The 14,845-nt window shown below is 40.7% G+C and overlaps 2 protein-coding genes across 5 annotated transcripts in view; one reads left to right on the forward strand and one right to left on the reverse strand.

Annotated features, from left to right (window-relative positions):
- The window catches only part of AMMECR1 (AMMECR nuclear protein 1), a 94,077-nt gene extending 89,250 nt beyond the window's left edge, over positions 1-4,827 (forward strand). For all 3 annotated transcript variants that reach the window (XR_005628439.1, XM_039717347.1, XM_039717348.1), the window contains one exon: positions 466-4,827. Coding sequence is in view for 2 of the 3 variants with exons in the window: in XM_039717347.1 (XP_039573281.1) it covers positions 466-580 (115 nt within the window). In the remaining variant the exon portion in view is untranslated. The remainder of the gene's footprint in view (positions 1-465) is intronic.
- Positions 4,828-6,890: 2,063 nt separating this feature from the next.
- Positions 6,891-14,845, reverse strand: part of TMEM164 (transmembrane protein 164) — a 34,150-nt gene continuing 26,195 nt past the window's right edge. For both annotated transcript variants that reach the window (XM_039717505.1, XM_039717504.1), the window contains 2 exons: positions 12,798-12,898; positions 6,891-12,388 (listed from right to left, as the gene is read on the reverse strand). In XM_039717505.1, the coding sequence (XP_039573439.1) occupies positions 12,182-12,388; positions 12,798-12,898 (308 nt within the window). In that variant the 3' untranslated portion in view covers positions 6,891-12,181. The remainder of the gene's footprint in view (positions 12,389-12,797; positions 12,899-14,845) is intronic.

Consider the following 14,845-nt stretch of genomic DNA (forward strand, 5'->3'; position numbering starts at 1 on the left):
AGGTATTCTGTGATTCTAGTCTAAAAAGAATGTAACTATATTTAATGTAGCTGGGATAATTTTAAAAGCAGAATATGGCAGACAGTTGATACTGATTGTTTAAAAACAGCCCAATAATCTGTAGTGCTTGTTATGGTTTTTCCTACAAGATTTTTTAGAAGGTTGCCTGAAGCTACAGGACATTCTCTGTTCCCTCTACCTCAACCAACATAGTAAGCAACCATTTTTGACAATTCTGTTTGCTTAAAGTATTTTCTCATAAACAGTTACGTTGCGATTTGTCACATGATTCAGGAAATGACCCTGACAGTTGTGGCAGTTCCCTTGTGCAGCTGCAGTCAGTCATATTCCCAGCACCAGAAGTACAGAGCTCTTACCACTAAACAAAGCAGCAGTGCAGCATTTCTGGTGCTACTTGCAGCTTCCTGGTAGCAGTTCCTGACTTGGCCTCTCTGCTCTTTTCAGGTACCGCAGTGAGAAGATGACGATGAGCTACACAGAGTACCTTGCCCATCGTCAGCATCATCACTTCCAGAATGGTATTGGGCACCCCCTTCCACCCTACAACCATTATTCCTGACACTGAGCCGCATGACCAGTCACTGGACCTCTCTGCAGACCTCTTCCCAGGAGACCCTGCCCCTTCTTGGTCTAGCTATCTCTATTACTGTACCATTTTATGATGATAGTTTCCGTTGCCATGTTGAGGCTCCTTGCTTGGTTCAGCTCATCATGGCAACGGGAGGGAAAACTGCATTACTACAAAGATCCCATACCTTTTTATTATTGATTCACTGCAGATTTTTTTGCAGCATATACCCTTGGATTTTTTATGAAAATTTAAATTTCTACTTCGTTAACATTGAATTATATCAATCAAGGCTTTCTGTAACTGTGGATGGAAGGAAGAGTTTAAGGATTGCAGTTAGGGATGCTTTGCTTAGCAAAAAGGCATTCATGGCTTTTGCATTAATGGGTGTGATAGGGAATGAAACATATCAGATTCAGGTATTGAAGTAGACAATGAATTGCATTTTCATAACATTCTTAATGACGTTGTGTGTACAGTATCTCACCTTCACAGTAAAGATTCCATGTAGCTCTGTACAGGATCTCCAGATCCAGCACAAACAGCCGGAGCACCAAGGCTGATGTACAAAAAGCTTTTTTGGGATGAAGAGAAGCAGCTCATGTACAGCGAGAGGTGATGTTAACAGGGCAGCATTTTCAGAATCAAGTGGCCTAAATGATTTGGGCACAATCCAGTCCAGGACCCTTTTGTGTCCCATCCTGTGCTGGGAATCACAGGCAGCCCAGGCCTGTCAGGAGTAGCCACAAGAATGCATTTGTAATGAGACAATGCCTTTCTGATGACTCAAATTAGGAGTGACATTTGTGTCCTAAAACAGATTGGTGAGTAGCAGATGTCATATTAGGAAGGAAATGGATTTAGATTTTAGTGCCTTTGACTATAACATAATTATATACTTATATATAAAATTCATAGAAAACATATACTCCAGACATTTTAGCAAACCCTGTTGAGGCTGCTCTGGCATCAGGGTTTTGGACACGTTTTTTTCTCTTTAAAATGAGATTTACTTTTTTATTATCATTATTATTATTAGCAAACTTATTTTGGAAAAGAGAAATCCCTGTTTTGTTCTTCATCTGCTCTTGAACTTACTGAGTTTTATCAAGTCATGAATAGTTGGATCAAGTTAACTTTGGTTTAATAAAAGAAAAAAGACTGTTGTGAGAGAGGCAGGACAAGTATGCCATAATGTTACATGTTTTCATCTATTGCAGGAATAGTGCTTGAGAGCTGTAAGTACTGTGTAATAATTCTGATACCCCTCCACACGGTAGAAGAAAGAAAACCGATTGGAACTTTTTCCTGCTGTAAAAATAGGATTTAGTAAAAGGTATGTGTGGTCTGTTTGCAAGGCCAGTCCCTGGCAGGAGCTCACTGCTTCCTCCTGTGCCTGCAGAGCTCCCACTGCTGCCTGTTGCAGCACAGGCCACCTGTTACAGAAAAGACCTTCCTAATCTGAGTGAGTAAACCACAGTAAGCAGAAATTCCAGTTACTTTGAATAATGAATGTTTGTAAATACGTAGATATATAAAAATCAAATAGATAAAATTCAGTTTAAAAAAATTGGATCAACTGTAAAAGTGTTTCAATAGGGTTTCATAGTCAGATAAGGATAAATTATGCTCATCCCTTATGTGAGGTTAGGTCTGCCACTTAATTTTTATGGAGGTTCTTGTAGAAGGTCTTTGGTATTCCTTCATCCACAGCATTTATGTCCAAATATTACCATTTTCAGTTGCGATGCCTTAATTTTTAAGCAGAGGGCCTGAAATTTCAGGAGCCAAGAGATGCCAGCCAGAAGCTGCAAAAATGAGTAGATGTTTATACAGAGGCTATTTTGGATGATACTGTTGTCTTGTTTCTACTTGGGGAACACTTTTAGATTAATTAGTCTTCAAGTGGAAATGTGAACAAGTGGCTACCTGATAGAGTTGTGTTGGTTTTTTTTCTTGCCCTTATAGGGAACCTGAGCACAAACTGAATCATTCTGCTGCGAAAAAAAGTCATCCAACCCCATCTTTATCTGTCATCTCGTTACAGCTCGCTCGTGCTTCTGCATGAGCTCATTGTTAGAAGTTTTTTAAAAAGATCTATTATATATAAAAATATATATGTATTGAAAGGTGCTAATCAACCTCAAGAAGGTCACGTGACTGGTCATGCGGATCTAAAATCATATCAGATTTTTTAAGAAATCTTCGATATATGCAGATGTTATACAGAATTTCTTACCAGTGTAATAATGATATACTGATGAATAAACAATCCTGCAGGATTTTAAGGACAAGGTCAGCAATACTTCCCACCATGGCTTGGGGGAGAAAAGGATAGTTTTGTCTCCTTTTTGTATACAGCATAATGCACAATGCATTTTTGTCTATCTCTTAGTAGCTGTTGCTTAAAAACATAGTTCAAGGGTGTTATACAAACTGTAAAGGTGTGCTTTTGAACTGAGCTCATGCCAGACCCTTCTGGACCAGAGTTTTGTATCACTAATTTAAAAACTGTTACAGAGTCTGTGGTCAATCAGATTGTATGATTTTTTTTTAAAAGATTGGAATAATCAGTCTACCTACAGTGTTTCTAGGGCACCTACCTCCTCAGCACACTGTGCTGAACTCTGCTGCAGATTATTTCTCTGTAATTGTGGGATTCTTTGTACCAAACATGCAGCTCACTGTGACATGCACTGGCACAGAATAGGTCTATTTGCTTAAAGCTAATCAGCAATTGCTCTCACAAATGTCATTCCCTCGTAGTTACATTTAGTAGCTTTTAGCTGTATTGTTGGGGTTACAGATTAGCTTTTCCTTTGGGGTACTTTATAGAAATTAAGGTACAACCAAGTAGCTTATTTCACTGTTTGTTAAGTTGAAAAGCTGATTTATTTTTTTTTATAAGCACTACTCAGTTTGCCTTATTCCATTGAAGAGGTTGTTGGGTTTTTTTTTCATTCTCTTGCCTAATGTTCCTAAAAACTCTGTTCTGTAAACTGAGTTAGACAACCAAACCATAGACTTGACACGAAGCTGTTACTTGGTGATGCTTCAAGTGTCCTTCCTGCTGCCACGGCAGCGGCTGCTGCTCCGGCAGGGGTGGACGCTCCGGTCCTGACCTCAGCCCCGCTCTGGAGCCAAGGTGGGCACAGCCCTGGCACACCTGGAGTTTGTATATGGACCTCTACTTGTCTTCAACTGTGCGGGTTTTTAAAGCTGTTGTCTGGAGTAGGTTACATCTCTTATGTGTGTTAGATCGAACCAAAGAAGCCTCCAGCCATGCCCAAATGCTGCTCCTAAAGCCTGCCTTCCAGTCCTTACAAAATCCCTGCAGGATTAAATGTGTTAACTTTTTTATTTTTGTACAGTTTCTAACTGATTTTTGCTAGTGATGTTAATTGAATTAAGTTTATTTGGGGAGTCTGAGTATCTCCTCCATTTAAATAAACTGGTGACTTTCATTTTATGTTAAAAAAAGAAAAAAAAGCTAAAAAAAAAAAAAGAGAAACCCAAAGTGTGCCTCTCAGATTTAAGGGTTTCTGATTACATTTATTCTTAAGACCAGCAATGATTCTTTATATACAAAGATATGTTTTCCTCATTTTTTATTACTGTTAAAGAAAAAAAATAAAAAAGAAAAACCTCTTTCTTTGCTCTGGACTCAGTAATTGCGCTGGTACATAAACGCACTGAGAAAACAAACTTTTGTTTGAAACTTTTGTAACAACTTATGACTGTTTTGTATATCAAAGTTGATTCTTTTCCAGATATTTGGATCTAGTTTCTAAGTTATTTTAGTGTTTTATATGTTACAAAGAAAAAAAAACAAACTTACTTTAAATTGTTCACCAGCATCTTGAGTTATCTTCAATGCCATGGTGACACACAGTGGGCTTAGAGCTACCTGGAGTAGCTTGTAAGGCCTGGGTCTTTTCCTTCCTTCCTTAGCAACTCAATTGATTGCAGTAATATCACAGATTACCTGAACCCCCTTCCTTTATAACTAGATCCTTCTTCCTTCCACATTTAATTGCTATTAGTGTGAAGAAACTGTTGAAATGGGCATTTTAATATAAGTACGGCTTAAAAAGAGAAAAATGAGGAAAAAGAAAAAAAAAATGCTAGAAGGTTATCTGTGGGTCTGTGAGATATGGCTGTGGAAAGATATTGTAGTAGTTTTAACACTATTGTTATTACCTTTTAAATCATTTACCCAATAAAATAAGGAAAAAGAATCACCATTTCTTTTTATGTTTCTCTCTTTAACTGTGTGGCTTGGTCAGTGTTGTTATTGAAGCATTTGTGCCTGGTGTTAATGTCAAAGGCTAATGGTGTGTTGGAAATATTTTCCTATCTTTCCTTTTGTCTGCTGTAGGAACAGACTGGGGACAGGTAAGTGCAGTTTTCACTAAACACTCCCAGTGAAATCACCATCTATATCAGCTACATCAGTTATTTATCTCAGTATATTCATCAGTATTTGTATCAATTGCCAGTTCAATTTTATACTTCTTGTCTAACTTTACACATGGAATTCTGTCCAGCCTGAGCTCCCTACTGTGAGAGGCAGAAATGGTTTCAATCTTTTGATGCAAAACTTCTTTGCAGAACCAGTTATACTGGTGTCAGCCCCATAGCACTGGTACCCCTAACAGCCAGATTGTTCAACAGGACATTGTGCCAATGTGTGTTGAAGAACGGCTGTCAAAGCAACAGCACAGCTGATGCCAAAATCAAGTTGGAGAACTCTGGTCCCTCAGCCAAATTCTTGGTGCACTGAGAGACTTTCTACCGAGTCCGAGTTAAAGGGAGCATATTTCCTCTGTAGGATAATTCCTGAGACAAAGCATTCCATCTCCCTGGAACTCAGCTCTGGGTTTAGAAGGGCTTTTGTTTGCCTCATGCTGTATTAAGAGCTCTGCTGGCTGTAATGCAGTGCCTTTGAAAGCAGAGCAATAGAATCTGTGTAACCTTTGGATGCTGAAGTCTGATGCAGCCATTCCTTCACTTGCTCTGAAGCTTTGATTTAGGAGATGAACAAGCATCTGAAGGGAAATCTGCCTGGGTAAATACTAAGCCAGTGATGGAAGCTTGGCTCACAGATTTGGTAAAATTTAGTGTAAAATCTACACTAAGCCTAATCTGAAACCCTGAGGCCATTGAAAGGCAGAGCTAGTTACCACTTCCTACAATGAGTTTCCAGTCTTCTCACTGCTTTAGCCAGCTCTCCAATTCCCATGCTGTAAAAATCAAACCAAGCCATAGCATTAAGGGTGTTTCAGATGTAGAAACTTGCTTATTCTTACATATTTGTTGGTATTAAACAACAAAATTATAACTAATTTCTAATTAGTTATAGAGGGCTGTTGACAGTAATCAGCAGTGCCTGCAATGGGAAATTGCTTGCTTGGTTCAGCTCAGGCTCCCATACAGCACTTCACACTGGATTTCTACTTAAGCTGTTTCATCAGTCTTTATACTCTGCCAGAGAAATTAAGCTGGAAAATTGATTCTTTTCCCCAGCTACATGAAAACTTGAATCCTCTGCAATGGAGATATAATAATACAGGGTGGCACATCCAGTATGTTCTTTTTCCAAGAACAGTATTTGCCAAGAACTGCACACAAGGCAATAACCTGCTTGTCTGAGCTGTACTGGGTCACAAGAACACATCTGACTGTGCTGCAATCATGTTTATTACAGCCAGAAGCATTTGCAAAGTACATTAACACTACTTTGCCATCCTGTGATGTGGGGCTGAGTGCAGGCCTGCAGCTGCTACAGCAGCTTTCTGAACAAAGGTGGGAGCTGAAAACTTCTGTGCATGTTCTCCCATCTTCTGCTGAAGTGCTGTGAAATGGGAACTACAGGACATTGGCCAGGCGGGGGCAGGAACAGTGAGGAAGTGTGGAGAAAGCATCCTTGTACTGAAACAGTTCCCTGAGCTCTGCACCTGAAAGACAAGGACAGGTCCTGTTTAAACAGTGATTAAAGGATTTACACCCTGCAGTGAGCTCTGCCAGTAAACTGCTGTTGACTGACAGGTTACAGGCAAAAGTCAGACTGAAGTGCTTAGAACTCCAGAAATCCCAGTAGCCATTGTTCTCCCAGGAACTGCTGTGTGCAAGGTGGACAACATCAGGCTGTACAGACTGTTTCAGGCAGGAGCCTCCATCTTCTTACCTGATTTACAAAGAGCTAATATTACATGCCTCTGTGATTCTTACCTAGTTATAAAAAGTCCCAAGCAAGACAGACTGAGACCTGGCACAATTAGAATGATAAGACTATCCAGTATCCAGTAAAATGCATTTATTTGTTTTAATTCCAAGGTTTAACAACTATTTGTCCAATGATCTGGACTTGGGGCACAACAACAAAAAAGCCCACCAGAGCAAAATACAAAAACAAGTACACAAATTACCCTTTATTTGTAAATGTTACCTCATAACCAAAGTTTAGCACATTATAAAGTTTACAAAATTTATAACACTTACAAATTATTCAGAACTAACAGCATATGTGGCAGTTGAGCCCATCCACATGCATCCTTGCCCTTTCCACCCCATTCTGTGCCTGATAATGCCACGCTGGGACAAGAGTGGGGTAAGCAGCCCTGCAGGTTCCTGCAGCCCCCTGGTGCTCCAGCCCAGCCCCTGGCACAGGATGGTCTGGGAGAGTGGGGTGTGCTCACTGCTCTGCCTGCTGTGTCCTCTGCAGCATTGGGGTAATGACTCCGGAAATGCAGAAATAGTTTTTAAAAGTACAAAATTGACCCTGAAGAAAAATAAAATTATTTATAAAACAGCTTGGCTTTGACTAAGTTACACCACAGCTGCAAGAAAGAGAGATTGACAGCAATATCACTTGAAGTACAAGGTCACAAAAATCAACAGATTTGTTATGAGTCCTGTCACTGTAGAACTGAAAACACCAAAGCTGACCTGTGTGCCTGCAGAAACCTCCCACCAGGGCTGACATTCACCCTCTTCCTGGGTTTTGGCTATTTCAGAGCTTTGTTAACTATAAAGATGAATTTAATTCCTAAGAATCCACCTAGAGTGAAACAACTGTCACACTGAAGAAAACACCACGATTATTTTCCATTAGCTGTGGATGCATAGAAAACAAATGCTTCTGGTTTAGATGCAAGACTTAGGACATAAAAGTACAGTCAGTTAACAGTTGCAAATAGCCATTTCTGAAAAATACAAATGAACTTTATAAAATTATCTCAAATATACAGAAATATCAAAATTCTGTGGCCAGAAACAGAAACCTACTATTAGGTACTCTCTGACCTCAAGGTTTGACTGGACTGCAGATGGACTGACTTCTCCTCAAGCATACGTAAGTTTTGCTTATGGAGCAGCATCTTTGAACTAAGAAGCTGAACTAAAACCAGCTCCAGGTGCAGACTGTGGCTTTTCAGCAATTTATAAACACATGGGCAAGAGTTATTTGTTTGCACCTTTCAAAAGAAACAATGCAAATTCTCCTTTAGTGCTTTAAAGAGGAAGTTAAAGAGGAAGTTAAACAAATAGATCCAGCTCAGACACTGTACAGTGTCTCTGTAAATCTCTGGAAAAAAGAGCACTGCAGGGATTGTGGACAGCTGAAGCCATGGCACAAGGCAGAAATGTTACTGGTTTACCTCTGTTTTGGAGGACTACTTACTCCAAGGTTGCATAAACAAACCCATCAGTAAACAGGTTTATGATAGCTAACAATGCTTCATTCATGGGTACACTTGGAGGGAAATGCAGCCAGTGGCAGCTGGAGTAGTGAGTTTGCTTAACTCCCTGTTTCTTTTGAAATACCTACAATGCCAACACTTGGAGGGCTGTCTTCAGACCCCTTAACCCATACCAGCATCGCTGAAGGCCAGGCAGTGGCACTGCACAAGAACTTTTTGGGGTATTCTGGCCAGCAAATGAAGTTGCTCTGGGGTGAGATGTGCTGCTGGGAGCAGTGGGTCTGGCTGTGCAGCCCCACAGCCACTGCTGCTGAAATTCCCAGAGCCATGACACATTGGGCACATTGACCAGGAGGCCCAGGACAGCCCTTTCAATTGCATTGCACTGCAGCACTGTCAGATCTCATCACCAGGTACTGGGCAGCAGCTTCAAGTTACCTTGACATGGATTGAGTGTGGAACACCCCAGGAGAGAATGCAATTGCCTCCCAAGAACAGCAGTAGAGTTTTGTGCTTTCATTTCCAGCATAAATAAGCATAAAGCAACCAAAGAAATCTGTATAGTGTAACTTCCTATAAAATAAACCATTCAGGGAAAAGAAAAATCAGCCTCTGCCAGGGAAAACAACAAATAACTGCTATAGAGATGAAGTACTCTGCTTTCCCATTTCCTGCACATATGGCAAGCTCTGGCTAATGCATATTCCCAGCAGATACCAGAGATAGGTGAGGAATGAAGGATGTGAAGTTCCACAATTGCTTCAGAAGTTTTTTCCTTTTCTGCTCCCATTCTGACCTGTCCTTCCCCTTCTGTAGAGCCTCTCTGAGCTACACTGATGCAGTTTTGAGTGGTGGGTCACCATAAATGAACATGAAGTTCTAAAAGCCTTCAAAGAAGGGCATAGGGAAGGGGGGCCTGCCACTGCAGGAAAGACACCGAGGCTCTGGAGCACATCCAAACCAAGGCATGAGAGCTGGGAAGGGTCTGGAGCACACATTGAGGAATGGCTGAGTTTAGCCTGGGGAAAAGGAGGCTCAGGGTGGACCTTGTCACTCTGCAACTGCCTGAAGGGAGGATGGGGTTCAGCCTCTTCTCCCAAGGAAATAAGCAACATGAGAAGAGGAACAGCCTCAAGTGGCACCGGGGAAGGTTTAAATTGGACGTTAGGAAAAATTTCTTCACCAGAAGGGTTAGCAAACCTTGAACAGGCTGCAGGAGGGGTTAAAGATGTGTAGGTAGGTGTGACATCTGAGGATAAGGGTTAGTGGTGGGCTCAGCAGTGCTGGGTTAATGCTTGGTTTGATGAACTCACAGGCTCTCTCCAACCTAAATGATTCTGTTCTCAGACAGCCTCACTGATACTGCACAACAACAAAGAAGGAACAGCTTATGTTCAAAAGGTCAAGATTGCACTGTCTGCCTTCCCACCTGACTCCATTTGATTCCTTCACTGCAGCTCCAGTACTTCTAAAATCCCTACTGAGTGCAGTAGTTGGTTACCTCTCTACTTTGTTGCCTTGTTCAGCGAGACATTTTCTCAGCTGAAATTGCTATGAAAGATTTAGCAAGCTCCAGAACGTGCCCACACGGGGTTTAGAAGGACAGTACAACGCCCCACTGGCTCTGATGAGCAGCTCCATCAGCAAACTCCATGTGGTGAAATTACACCTCGAATTTCTGTGTAACTCAAAACAACTGGAGCAGCCCAGGAGGGAAAAGCACAGGTGACCCCCAGGGAGGGAGGCAGAGAGGGCAGGGACAGCCACTCCCAGCAGCTCTGCACCAGGAATTCCTTTCCACTGCCCAGGCATGGCCCTGGCAGCTCTGTTCACATTCCTGCTACTGAATTTTAAGTCAGCCAGAAGAGCTTGCAAATTCTGCTTTCCAAGCAAAGAGCCTGCACTGAGTGAGACACCTGAGCTCATTTAAATGCTCCTGCAGTTTTAATTGACCAGAGGCAGTCAATGGTGGCAAACAGCAGCTGCTCTATACTTGTTTGGAATGCCCTGAAGCAGATGATTACAGATAGGAAATGCCATAGTTTAAAAAAGGAAAAAAGAAAAGGCTCCTACTTAGAGAAGTGTTTCCAGTAACTACAATATCCTGACAGGAAAAAAAAAAAGGGGGAAGATGCTAAAAAAAAAAAAGGCAAAAAAAAAAGAAAGAAAAAAAACCAAAACAGAAACCTTAAGCAAATAAAGCAAAATAGTATTTGCAAAATTTGTCTAAAGTCCTTCTATTGTAATACTAAGACCAGCTGTATATGCCTGAGGGATAGTTTAGGTACATGGTGCATGTTCTCAAGCTGTGAGCATACAGTATATTTCTTTATATATACACACACAGAGCAAGGCATGGAAGAATGCCAGAAACCAATTTGTAAATCAGAATATGGGACAAGGTATTTCTGATTGCGGTGTACTTTTTGTAATCATATGGAGTAAAAATATTTGAAGTAGCCACTTGTTCCCTCACAAAATTTTTTTTTCTTTTTTAAGGAAAAAAAAAGTCAACTTACTTTTGCTTCCTGAGGTATAAACATCTGTACCTTAACTTCAGCACATACCTTCAGGTGATCCAGCTGGAGGAGGTATGATGGTTTTGGTTTATCTTGCAAGTCACAGCTTTGACAACACAATCTATAAATTCCCCCAAACTTCTGTACAAGAAAAATCTGCAGCCCTGAAACACAACAGTCTGCATAATGGACTCACAATTCTGGAAAAACACAGCAGGATTTTCTATCTTTCTGCCCAATGGTTTCTCCTGCAAAACTGGAGCAGGTACACACAGTTGATCATTCTGCCCATCTCCATCCTGTTCTCCAAAAGACAAGTTGATGGCTCATGCTACTAAACTGGAACATGCCCTTTGCAGCAGAGGCCTGCACTGATTTGACATTCCTTTTTATACCTTATTTTAAAATCAATACACATGATATAGCAGAGCTGTAGGGAGAGAACAGAGTTTCATTCAGTTTCTTCACCAACCAGTCTGGTCAGTAGGGATCAGCATAGATGAAGCAGGAATGTTTCAAAAGCTACTAAGTATAAAAAAAACCAAACCCTGATGTTTATATTGGACTTTGTATCTCCACTCCTTCTCCAGTCTAAGGTAAGTGAAAAAAACCATTTTGTTCAAAGTCAGGGCAGAACAGTGGATGCAATATCTTATCATGGCCTATACCTAACATGATCTTTTAAAATTATTTCAATATTCTTTTTTTCCCCTCACCAAAATAAAAGCATCTCCAAAGCATCATGATTGGACTTCACTAGATAGGTACTTATCCACTGCAGCTTAGAAATTAAGTAGTTGATTAATTTTTTTAATGAGTTATTGTTCCCCAATATTCTCAACCAGCTTTAAGAAAATACAGTAGAACCTCACTGTTTTGCATTTCTGATTGGAAGATTAGGTGTGCATGATTTCCTGTGACCATTTTGGAACATTCAAGCTTTAAGAGTTAAGCCAGGTGATGCAGTTCAGCATGTTGGTTCACATCAGTGGAGTGCTACAATTCAGCATTATTTCCTGTCCTAGAAGTGTACAATTCTTTAATGAAAAATGAGTCAAAACGAGGTAGCACTGGCACTCTGCTGGAATGTGGACAGGTCCTGGCCTAATTTTAAATGGTGGCTTAGCAAGATTCTACTGTAATCTATACAAAATGTATAAAACATGAACCTTCCCCAGAATAAGGCCACTAATTTTGCCATTGGCAATAGGCAGTGAGAAACAGCAGGTAAAAAAAAACCTCACTCCATTACAGAGGTGTTTTTGAGGCAAAAAACTGTGGGAAGAAGTACAAAGCCATTGTCCTCTCATCCCCCCTCTTTGTTTTCCAGTGTATCTCTGCTTCCTGTGTGAACTACTCTGTGGGGAGAAATTTCAGTCTATTTTCTTAGCTGGGAGTCTAAGCAAGTCCATGCTCCATTTGAAGGTGGGGACAGCACTGTGAAACAGCAGGATTATGAGCTTCCCATGAGTCATGGTCATGACAGTCTGATGTCCAGATGCCCAGATTCGGTACCAGGGCCCATAAAAAGGATCTGAGATGGCTGGGCACAACATATTGTTCAAATTCACTTCTGTAACCTGAGGAAGCAGCAATAAATTTATGGATTAATATTTTTATCTTGTACTGATTCACCTAAAAACAGTGAAAATTTAAAGAATTACCATAATAATCAAAAATGTTCCGGTGACAAACATTTGCTCAACACAAGTAGGACAGCTTTCAGAAAAAAAGCAGATCCAAATTCCATTGTGTATTTAATAAATGGATTTATGCAGGTACATAACCAATCTATGAACTATTTTACCAGTACTTGCAAGATATAAGACACAAATGCTGGTTAGAACATGCAATTTGCATACAAGTAGCCTTATCAAAAATTTGCATGCAAGTAGTCTTATTCATGTAGACCTGGACACTCAAACTACTCAGTGGTTTTACTCTGAATGTACTTGCAGGCTATCCATTTATTAACCTGGGTTTACTTACCAGTCCCAGGATCTGCAAGATGCTAAAATGATACACAAACATAAACCCCGTGGATAAAAGAGCCCACCAGAAATTGCAGAGCGGTTCAGGGGTGTAGATACCTTGAAAAGAAAGGAATACATTAATGTTCAGCTGCACTGCTGTGCCACCACACTCTCAATGAATAATCCTCTCTCTCCTGCATGTCAGGACATCTGGCTCGAGCTGATAACCTCCTCAATACCATTACAGTAATTAATATTTGAGAGCTTTATTTCTTACCTGAAGCATGCTAATCAGCTTTTTCCCTCCTCCTTGTCCAGCAGTGAATGTACAATATGTTACCTCACTAAATCTGTCTATTTTTCATCAACATCAATGATTTTTACTTCATTCTTCCTTCTGCCACAGAAGTAATAAATGCAATAATGGTGTACAATGAATCTTCAAAAAAATCTGGTTATTTATACTTGAACACCTGCTTCTTGCAGAGATTATGATTTCAGCATGCACAGAACTGACAGGCAGCAGGTCCTGTGCAGGTCCTGCACAGCCTAATTGTCATTTCCTAATTTTATGGTTGTTCAACAACTACTAAAAAGGAACTTGCACCAATAATGCCACGGAACAGAAAAGCTATATCAGGTGGTCAATCCATTAATAACAGGCTGTGCTTTTAAATGAAAGCTGCTGTGTATATTTTCAGATATACACTACAAACAGTTTTATAATCTGTAGATATCACAGATATTGTAAAATGCTTTTTCCCTTCAAATGAAGTAGCAAATATATTATTCCAACCTTTCTCTACCCTCTCAAAACCATGCTTTACTGACAAGACACAATGTTCTCTGATTTAAATGTACCAAGGAAATCAGATTTAATAAAAGTGCTCATAGATACAAGACTATCTTGGGAATTAAATATTCAAATTTCATATGGTAAGAACAAGACCAGTTTACAGAGTTTTCTAGACTCTTACTAGCAGACATGAAAATTGTAAGATATGTGGGGAAATACTTTCCTTATGAATTCAACAGCAGCCTCAGAACACAAAGGAAAGATGCACAATGTCATGCAGTTTGGCTGCTGTAAGAGTTTCAGAGGATTATAAAAATACACTGGCAATTTTTATCTGCCTTTATCTGCTCTCTGATCCATTAGATATTATTAAATACTGGAACATGTATCCAGTACTCAAAGGACAGCTTAGAGCACAGAGTGCAATATTGATACTGGCCTTGGCTAGCCAGCACACTCAGTAATTACCAGGAAGTAATGAAACACTTCAGCATGTACTGTACAAGGCTACTGGAAACTTAAATAACTCCACAAGCAGAGCAGCTACCCCAGCACCCACCAGACCACAGCTGCTATGAAAATGCCTGTGTAGGGCATCCTGTGGAGATAAATACAAGTAACTGCTGTGACCGCATCACTGTCTAGTGCTGCATCCCAGCTCAGGTTTAAGGTCTCTAGAGCAATGCTTCCTCAAGCTCCGTGACCCTTTCAAAATTATTTTCTGTATAGTTTCCTTCCATTATATGTACCCATCACCAGTTCAAATTGATTTTGCAGTAGCTACCTGAAATAACTTCAATTAACAGCATTTTGTGAGTGCTACAGATTTAAAATCACCTACAAGCTGTTGCCTAAAACTGCACATCCACCCAGTGCCCACTCCCAAGAACACCAGTGCTGTGCTGCTGCCTGCACAGGCTGAGACTCTGTGTGTGTGAGAGTGGCAGCAGCACACCAGCACCCCACACAGCCCTCCTGCTCTAACGAGGAGCCAGCACAGGGTCAGCACCCCAGGGACCTCTGCACGCCGTGGGGCAGTGAGCAGCCTGGGACCTGGGGAGCCCACGACACATTTGGGCACAGGAGCTACTTGGCAAGCACAGGGCAGCTCGTAAGGTTTCTTATGCAGTGGGAAGGTGAAGGCCAGAAGTGTCTGAACAGCAAGTAAAACCAAAGGTAAAAGAGAACTCTACAGGAATCACTTTGAGTTCTGCAGGTAAAGGGGAAAAAATTCCCAACAGTAATTCTTGGGATGCTCTTGGCAAGTG

This window comes from Passer montanus, unplaced genomic scaffold (assembly GCF_014805655.1).
Source record: "Passer montanus isolate IOZ18808 unplaced genomic scaffold, ASM1480565v1 scaffold38, whole genome shotgun sequence".
Lineage (NCBI taxonomy): Eukaryota > Metazoa > Chordata > Aves > Passeriformes > Passeridae > Passer > Passer montanus.